The 10,047-nt window shown below is 45.0% G+C and overlaps 1 protein-coding gene across 1 annotated transcript in view; it reads right to left on the bottom strand.

Annotated features, from left to right (window-relative positions):
- Window positions 1–2,739: 2,739 nt before the first annotated feature.
- The window catches only part of LOC128685087 (uncharacterized), a 278,440-nt gene continuing 271,132 nt past the window's right edge, over window positions 2,740–10,047 (bottom strand). Inside the window, exons 5-6 of the mRNA XM_070086192.1 lie at window positions 8,571–8,776; window positions 2,740–3,190 (exon numbers count right to left, since the gene is read on the bottom strand). Coding sequence (XP_069942293.1) covers window positions 2,828–3,190; window positions 8,571–8,776 — 569 coding nt within the window. The 3' untranslated portion in view covers window positions 2,740–2,827. The remainder of the gene's footprint in view (window positions 3,191–8,570; window positions 8,777–10,047) is intronic.

The raw sequence follows: 10,047 nt of genomic DNA, 5'->3' as shown, positions 1-10,047 counted from the left end.
ATCCTCACCGAACATAGGTGTATTTGCGGCAGGGCGACAGCTGATCAATTCGGACTTCATGGTCTCGTGTGTCACACAGCAGAAGGGAAGTATGCCAGGCATGAGGAGGTCAATGACATCATAAAGAGAAGCCTTGCCACAGCCCGTTGCCCAGCTCAACGGGAACCCCAAGTGCAGAGGTCTGACGGAAGTCTAAAGCGTCCTGATGGAGCCACTATGCTACCTTGGAAGGATGGAAAGCAGATTGCCTGGGACTACACATGCGCCGCCACATTGGCAGACACCTACTTGCCATACTCCGTAGTGGAAGGGGGTGGAGCTGCCAGCCACAGGGAGACTCAGAAGACCCGCAAATATGAAGACCTTCCCCCTTGCTATAACTTCATCCCAATAGGGTCTGAGACCCTTGGAGCGTGGGGCAAGTGTGCTCTAAAGTTCCTAATAGAGCTGGGTGAAAAGCTCATCATAGAAACAAAGGACCACAGGGCGACCAGCTTCCTCTTTCAGAGACTCAGTGTTGCGATCCAGAGAGGAAATGCCTGCAGCATTCTGGGCACGCGGCCCACCGCCGGGGAGCTGGACGAAGTATTCGAGATGTAGCGCTGAGTTACCTATGTTGTTTTACTTTGTATCGTATTTTTGTGAATGTTTTGTCAATGTATTTTGTCTTTAAATAAAATATATATATATATATATATATATATATATATATATATATATATATATATATATATATATATATATATAGATATATATATATAATATACGGGGTGGTAGGAGAAAATTCTCAAACAGCTTCAGGGAGAATCTTGAGTTTTCCCTGAAGCAAGTTTATTCTTTTCTCTGAGGATGAGGGTCCCTATATATATGTATTTTGTCTTTAAATAAAATATATATATATATATATATATATATATATATATATATATATATATATATATATATATATATATATATATATATATATATATATATATATATATATATACTAGTTCCCTTACCTTCGTGTGTTAGGGTAATTAGTTAATGGTCCAAATCAAACCTAAATGTCGTCATAAGTTTAACCTACGAGCGGGTTATCTGTGTATTCAAATTCACTATTTATTTACAAACTATACCACGGGTGGGGATAGAACCCGCGATCAGAGAGTCATAAAACTCCAGACCGACGCGTTAGCCACTGGGCCAGCTGGAGTGTTATGACTCTGATCGCGGGTTCTATCCCTGCTCGTGGTATAGTTTGTTTGCAAACATGTCATTACGATTTCGTGAGTCACTATTTATTTCTCGTCTAACAGTGTTGCCAGTACCTGATACAAAGCTATGGAAATATAAACACATATGCAGTATAATGTGATCCTTTATTGACAACGTTTCACCCACACAGTGGGCTTTTTCAAGTCACAAACAGTGTGGGCGAAACGTTGTCAGCAAAGGATCACATTATACTGCACATGTGTTTATATTTCCATTGCGTCTGTATTTTATACCATTTATTTACACAGACAAAGCTATATTGGACTTCTTTCAAAGTAATATCTCTGGTTATTTAATGATTGATTTTTTTTATGTACAATCCTTACGAATTGTGTGTAAAATAATATTTTCTATGACTTTTTTATATTAATGTTTGGCCTTCTCCGAGGAGCATGTTAGCCATTAGACGAGTCGAATACATTCAGTAATGACAGAATTATTACTGATCAGTGAGTCAAGCTCGTTGTCATAAGTAAAGTTTAGTAACATCTCGGTTAGTCTTATACCCCTTAAAGAATATCTTATCATTTCACGTACACTTTTTAAATTACACCAAAGTGGTTGGGCCACTTACCTTTTATATCCTACCTCTCTCCCCCTCCCACCCTTTTCCAAAATTTCTATCCTTACCCATCCATCTTCCTTACCTATCTCACCAAAGCTCTGGTCTGGACAAGAACAAGGTCATTAAGAACATAAGAACAAAAGAAGGATCACTGCAGCAGGCCTACTGGTCCATGCGAAGCAGGTCCAATTCACCCACCGGCTTAAGCCAATTCCTTAAGGTAGTCAAGTCAGGTCACATCCCCTAAGGAAGAAGCACGGCAACTGACCTAGTAGACAAGTTAGTCAGGTCCAACTCACACCCACCCACACCCACTCATGCATTTATCTAACCTATTTTTAAAACTACACAACGTCTTAGCTTCTATGACGGTACTCGGGAGTTTGTTCCACTCATCCACAACTCTATTACCAAACCAGTGCTTTCCTATATCCTTCCTGAATCTGAATTTTTCCAACTTCGCAAACAGGTGAATCTTAGCAATCAGGTGGTCACTAGGTGATAACTAACAAGCAGATGGTCAGTATACAGCTTTTTGGTAATTAGGGGGACCACTAACAGCTGGATCACTAGGTGATCACTACGAAGAGAGGAGCACTGAAGGTAGACCTACTTACCCCTTGCTAGGCAAGTTACTGGCAGTACACCACCTAGGGGGCAGTGACCGCTATATGACACTAATAGTCACTGGAAATACGTAGGAGACTGAAGGGAATGTGATCTACATTAGTTTCCAGGACGAATGAACTCTCTGGTGACAAGCAGGTGAGCCAGCTAGAGGCAGGTGACAAACACAGGAAGAAGAGGCAGCTAGGGTAGGAAACAGAGCGAGGAGCAGATGGCAGAGTTAGGTGCCTATTACCGACCTAGGAGGAAAAAAATCATTAGGTAGTTGCTGGTGGGTAGGTGAGATCAGAGTGGCTAGGTGGTTCTAGACTACCTGAGGAGAACCAGCCGAACTCGGCAGCCTGGGGTTCAAGACTACCTGAGGAGAACCAGCTGAACTCAGCAGGCTGGGTGTTCAAGCCTACCTGAGAAGAACCAGCCCAACTCGGCAGACTGGGGTTCAACCCTACCTGAGAAGAACCAGCTGAACTCGGCAGACTGGGGTTCAACCCTACCTGAGAAGAACCAGCTGAACTCGGCAGACTGGGGTTCTAGCCTACCCGATGAGAACCAGTCGAACTCGGCAAGCTTGGGTTCAAGCTTACCTGAGGAGAACCAGCCAAACTCGGCAGGCTGGGGCCAGTCTGCGTGCACGAGCGTCACGTTGGCTGTCCTGTAGTAGACTGAGGAGACCTGCACGTGGCAGGTGAGAACCATGGCCCCGCGAGCCAGCCACTCCTCCGTCACCGTCGCCTGCAGCTCCTGAGGAAGAGACGGACCGTAAGTAACAGTAACATAACAGTCTGGCTCAGTTAATCTCCTGCAGCTTCTGCAGGAGGTTAACGGAGTTACAGAGAGATCAGTAACATAAGTCTGTTCTCGTAACATTCTTCTGCATCACCTAAGGGAGTGACGGAAGGGGGACTGACGGAAGGGGGACTGACGGAAGGGGAAGGGAGTGACGAATGGGGAAGTGACGAACGGGAAAGTGACGGACGGGAAAGTGACGGACGGGGGAAGGGAGTGACGGGGAATGCTTTGCAAAAATACATGAAATACATCAAGAAAGGCTATCAAATGTTAAGACGTTATCGAATATATTAAAATATATTGAAAGTATTAACAGGAAATTTTAAAATATATACTTCACAACACGTTTCAGTCCGCGCTGGATCATTATCAAACTACAATTTGATAATAATACAGGATCGAAACGTCGTCTACTAAAGTTTCCTCAACAAATTTCGAGATGTGAATTTCTGCTGCCACGGTATTGTAAGTCTTGTTCTTCAGCTGTTTTACTACAGAGAAAATGAGGAAGAATAATAACGCCTGGAGAAGACGAAGAAGTTTGGTAACGCATGGAGAAGACAAAGAAGTTTAGTAACGCCTGGAGAAGACAAAGAAGTTTGGTAACGCCTAGAGAAAATGAAGATTAACAACGCATATAGTAAATTGAAAAAAAATTCCCCTTTGCAACTCTGGTAAATCTTCGGCAGTGATCGTGATCAGCACATAAAACTCGGCTGCAAATTCCGTGAGGAAAACACACGCTTTGGAGGACAAGCTTTTATTAAAGAAATTCTTCACTCTGCGTAACGCTTTACTAAACCGTGTAGAAGTGTTCTGCAATGTGAGGCTGTTTGCAGGAGGCCAATTACATGTTGTAAATTATGCGTTAAAAGTGCCAGTTGAAAATTATATGAGTTAGAGAATTGTTTTATCTGCAAATGGTTCCTGTTTTTTGGCCTCGGTAAATGTTGAAGATTGTGAATAGACTTTTTTCTTTTAAAAGTGGAGTGACAGTCCTGACAGAGAGGAGAGAACAGTGGGTTCATAGGTGACTAGGCCCAGCAATACCACACTTGTGGCTAAGCTCAGCAATACCAAACGCGTGGCTAGGCTCAGCAACACTACTCATGTGGCATGCCTCAACAACGTTGCACTCGTGTCTAGGCTAAGCAACACCACACTTGTGGCTAGACTTACGTAGAAGCATCACACTTGTGGCTAGTCTCGGCAACTCTACACTTGTGACTTGGCTCAGCAACGTAACACTTGTGGTTAGGCTCAATAGTGGTGATCTTAGTGGAGGTCATGGTATAAGTAGTGGTCATTTTACTGGTAGTGGTTGTGTTGGTGATGGTAGTACTGATTGTGGTAGGTGTCGTGGTAGTGATGATACTAATGGTACGGGTTGTGGTAGTGGTATTTGTGTTAGTGATTGGGGCAGTGGTTATGGAATGGCAGTAGTGGACGTGGAAGAGGTAATATTATTTAGTAGTAGTAGTGGTCGTGGTTAGTCATGGTTGTGGCCAAGGTTGTGGTAGTAGTGTATATTATCCTCTGTTATACTTATCCACGTGTCCTCTTGTCGGACAACAGGTCAGAGTTCATTACTGGCCCAATGTAGGCTCTTTACTGAAGGTTTGGCATACACCAAGCGCCTGTAGCTGCACGTCATCCCGCAAGTAACGGGCTTGGCGAACGCACGAATGGCAGAATCCTAGAGATACTCAGAGTGACTGTCAGTCCGAGTTGTATCACATAGGATGATGCCATTCCAGATGTGCAGAGTAAAACAACGATTGGTGATACAGCTCATTTTGTATTGTTCGGCAAAGAGAAGCGTTTACCTCTCGAAATTCTTCTTGCTCGGCCTCAACCTGTCTATGATCCTGACAATTTCACTACTACTAAGATGCGGACTTCTTAGTTTGTCTATCAGAGATTACGGAAAAAATTTAAGACACGTTTAATGCTACTCGTAATGCCATTGCTGAGGAGAAAAGGCGGTACCAGGATGCAAAATCATATTGCGAAATCCCACTCAAGATCCTGGTAAGTGTAAACTTGTTCTCAAATTTGTTGGCCCTTACCATGTCCTCAGACAGCGTCACGACAACAAATTCGAGGTGAGGGAGACTGCCACTGGTGCGACTAAGGAAGTTCACCTAGACCACATTAAGTACATTGACAATGTTCAAGCTGAAGCCGAGTTGGAGGAATTGGCGTTGTCACAGCCTAATCAAACTGATACTAGTGACAGCCTTTCTACTACTACTACTTCTGCTGACACAGTCGTTGGCAGCCGCCCTGTCCAGCCACATTCTTACGGTCTGTGACCAAGGACAACAGCACATTTTTTGTGACAATGACAAACCCACTAACTACACAGATTCCTAAAGTGTCTACACACACTGATTCTCGCTGAAATTGGCATCATCGGTCATAAGCCTAACAATTAGTTATCGCTCACATGAATGTACGTATGTATATATGTGTACGCCCATTGTATTTTCCCTGCAAGTTCTGTAAGTATAAACTTCTGCCTCTCGGGCAACGTGCACCATACAGTCTCTATCATAGGCCAGAGCAATATTGCCTTTGTGCCACATGTCACACCCTAGGAAATGCTACTGCCAGTCATTGCTTTACAGATGCGCAGGTGGATCAATGTCTCTCAACGTGAAACAACACCTGTTGTCCTGTACAACCCAGCAAACAAGCCTATAGAGAGAAGGTTATGCTTTCGGGCTGTCTTGACGTCCACCTGCAACATCCGTCGCCATCTCCGTCAGTAGTCCATCCCGTTTTTCTCTTCTGTGGCCATCATTGGAGAGCTTTTTTTTTTAGGACCCCCAGTTTAGCTACCATTTCTGGTGTTAAGGGTAAGCCTGAGCTACGCTCCACAGGAGCTTTTCAGTTGACACTTGTTGCATGCCAGTGCTGTCGTGTCGGGACCACCCAAGAAGCATAGCTGAGTGATGTAACCAGGTTCCATTTCCATTTCACAGTTCTCGCCAAGGCACGACCCCTGTGTATTTGAGAATGAAACCCTCGTGCCGATGAGATATAGCACGGACTATTATTCATTGGCTCTCCCTTACTCCATAGGGCCTGGCTCTGGCTACTTCTACACTCTACCTAGTGTAACTCACATAGCCAATAAATTGCTATCTAGTCAGCCGTAACTTTCTTGTATCCTGCCCATCTCCTACACGCCAGTTACCAAGCTAATCACACCTGCAGCAACGGACAAAGCGAACTATCCACATCAGCGCTACTGAAGCATTTTAGTACACTAGTGGTGGTGTCAGTAGTAGCAATAGTGGTGGCAGCGGTCATACTGGAAGTAGTGGTCGTGGTTGTTGTCTTGGTAGCAGTGATAGTTATGGTAACTGTGGTAGTAGTCGTCGTAGTTGCAGTCGTAAAATTTGTTATAGTAAAAGTAGTAGCAGTCGTGTAAGTAGTAGTGATGGGGATAGTAGTAGTAGTAGTAATGGTCATGCTAGGGGTGTACATACTGGTAATGGAAGTAATGATCTTGTTAGGGAGTAGTAGTAGTAGTTGTAGTAATAATAGTAGTGATCGGGATAGTAGTTATCGTCATGGTAAAAACGGTCGTTGTAGTGGTCGTAGTAGCCGTAGTAGTCGTGGTAGTTCTAGTCGAGATAGTGGTAATATTAGTTGTAGCGGTAGTCGTTGTGGTAGTTGTAGCAAGATTTACAACTACCATAACGACTACCCCTACAACTAATATTACCACTATCTCGATTAGAACTACCACGACTACTGCTACCACGACCACTACAACGACCGTTATGGTGAGTATGATGAGTCGTCACAATGTAGCGTCCAGGATGGTGAGTCAAGACAACGTAGCGTCCAGAATGGTGAGTCAAGACAACGTAGCGTCCAGGATGGTGAGGCAAGACAACGTAGCGCCCAGGATCGTAAGTCAACACAACGTAGCGTCCAGTATGGTGAGACAATACAATGTAGCGTCCAGGATGGTGAGTCAAGACAACGTAGCGTCCAGGATGATGAGTCCAGACAGCGTAGAGTTCAGGAAAGTGAGTCAACACAACGTAACGTCCAGGATGGTGAGTCAAGACAACGTAGCGTCCAGAATGATGAGCCCAGACAGCGTAGCATCCAGGAATGTAAATCAAGACAACGTAGCTTCCAGGATGATGAATCCAGACAACGTAGAGTCCAGGATGATGCGTCCAGACAACGTAGCGTTCAGGATGGTGAGTCCAGACAACGTAGCGTCCAGGATGGTGAGTCCAGACAACGTTGCGTCCAGGATGGTGAGTCAAGACAACGTAGCGTTCAGGATAACGAGTTCAGACAACGTAGCGTCCAGGATGGTGAGTCCAGACAGCGTAGCGTCCAGGAAGGTGAGTCAACACAACGTAGAGTCCAGGAAGGTGAGTCCAGACAACGTAGTGTCCAGGATGGTAAATCAAGACAACGTAGCTTCCAGGATGATGAGTCCAGACAACGTAGCGTCCAGGATGATGAGTCCAGACAACGTAGCGTCCAGGAAGATGAGTCTAGACAACGTAGCGTTCAGGATAATGAGTCCAGACAACGTAGCATCCAGGATGATGAGTCCAGACAACGTAGCGTTCAGGATGGTGAGTACAGACAACGTAGCGTCCAGGATGATGAGTCAAGACAACGTAGTGTCCAGGATGATGAGTCAAGACAACGTAGTGTCCAGGATGATGAGTCCAGACAATGGTGCGTCCAGGATGGTGAGTCAAGAAAACGTAGCGTCCAGGATGGCGATTCCAGACAACGTAGAGCCCAGGATGGTGAGTCAAGACAACGTAGCGTCCAGTATGGTGAGTCAAGACAACATACGTCCTGGATGGTGAGTTAAGACAACGTTGCGTCCAAGATGGTGAGTCCAAACAACGTTGCGTCTAGGATGGTGAGTCCAGACAACGTTGCGTCCAGGATGGTGAGTCCAGACAATGTAGCATCTAGGATGGTGAGTCCAGACAACGTTTCGTCCAGGATGGTGAGTCAAGACAACGTAGCGTTCAGGATGGTGAGTCCAGACAACATTGCGTCCAGGATGATGAGTCAAAGCAATGTAGCGTCCAGGATGGTGAGTCAAGACAACGTAGCGTCTAGGTATGATGAGTCCAGACAACGTAGCGTCCAGGATAGTGAGTCCAGACAACGTAGCGTCCAGGATAGTGAGTCCAGACAACGTTGCGTCCAGGATGGTGAGTCCAGACAACGTAGCGTCCAGGATAGTGAGTCCAGATAACGTAGCGACCAGGATAGTGAGTCCAGACAACGTTGCGTCCAGGTATGGTGAGTCAAGACAATGGCTACTTACGGAGACTTGAACGCGTTCTCCCCGCCGGTCCATCTGCAAGGACCGGTGGTGGGCCAGGGGCGGCGCTTCCTCCCAGTTGATGGTCCAGTATATATCTGCGGGTGGGTCAGAGTGACCCACCTGGCAGCGGGCCACCACCACCTCTCCGGGCCGCACTCTCTCGTTCTGGGCCACACCCCACACCTCGGGGCCCCACAGTGGCACGTCTGGACCACAGCGTGCAACATAACAGTAGTGGGAGGAAATAATGAATATAATGACGGTCCATTTGTAGTATTACAATTATTATTATTATTATCATAATTATTATTATTATTATTATTATTATTATTATTATTATTATTATTATTATTATTATTATTATTATTATTATTATTATTATTATTATTATTACTGTTATGATTATTATAATAATTTTTATTGCTACTATTATTATTTTTTTTTTATTATCACACCGGCCGATTCCCACCAAGGCAGGGTGGCCCGAAAAAGAAAAACTTTCACCATCATTCACTCCATCACTGTCTTGCCAGAAGGGTGCTTTACACTACAGTTTTTAAACTGCAACATTAACACCCCTCCTTCAGAGTGCAGGCACTGTACTTCCCATCTCCAGGACTCAAGTCCGGCCTGCCGGTTTCCCTGAATCCCTTCATAAATGTTACTTTGCTCACACTCCAACAGCACGTCAAGTATTAAAAACCATTTGTCTCCATTCACTCCTATCAAACACGCTCACGCATGCCTGCTGGAAGTCCAAGCCCCTCGCACACAAAACCTCCTTTACCCCCTCCCTCCAACCCTTCCTAGGCCGACCCCTACCCCGCCTTCCTTCCACTACAGACTGATACACTCTTGAAGTCATTCTGTTTCGCTCCATTCTCTCTACATGTCCGAACCACCTCAACAACCCTTCCTCAGCCCTCTGGACAACAGTTTTGGTAATCCCGCACCTCCTCCTAACTTCCAAACTACGAATTCTCTGCATTATATTCACACCACACATTGCCCTCAGACATGACATCTCCACTGCCTCCAGCCTTCTCCTCGCTGCAACATTCATCACCCACGCTTCACACCCATATAAGAGCGTTGGTAAAACTATACTCTCATACATTCCCCTCTTTGCCTCCAAGGACAAAGTTCTTTGTCTCCACAGACTCCTAAGTGCACCACTCACTCTTTTTCCCTCATCAATTCTATGATTCACCTCATCTTTCATAGACCCATCCGCTGACATGTCCACTCCCAAATATCTGAATACGTTCACCTCCTCCATACTCTCCCTCCAATCTGATATTCAATCTTTCATCACCTAATCTTTTTGTTATCCTCATAACCTTACTCTTTCCTGTATTCACCTTTAATTTTCTTCTTTTGCACACCCTACCAAATTCATCCACCAATCTCTGCAACTTCTCTTCAGAATCTCCCAAGAGCACAGTGTCATCAGCAAAGAGCAGCTGTGACAACTCCC

Source organism: Cherax quadricarinatus, chromosome 1 (assembly GCF_038502225.1).
Source record: "Cherax quadricarinatus isolate ZL_2023a chromosome 1, ASM3850222v1, whole genome shotgun sequence".
Classification (NCBI taxonomy): domain Eukaryota; kingdom Metazoa; phylum Arthropoda; class Malacostraca; order Decapoda; family Parastacidae; genus Cherax; species Cherax quadricarinatus.
This window is presented reverse-complemented; position numbering and strand designations above follow the sequence as displayed.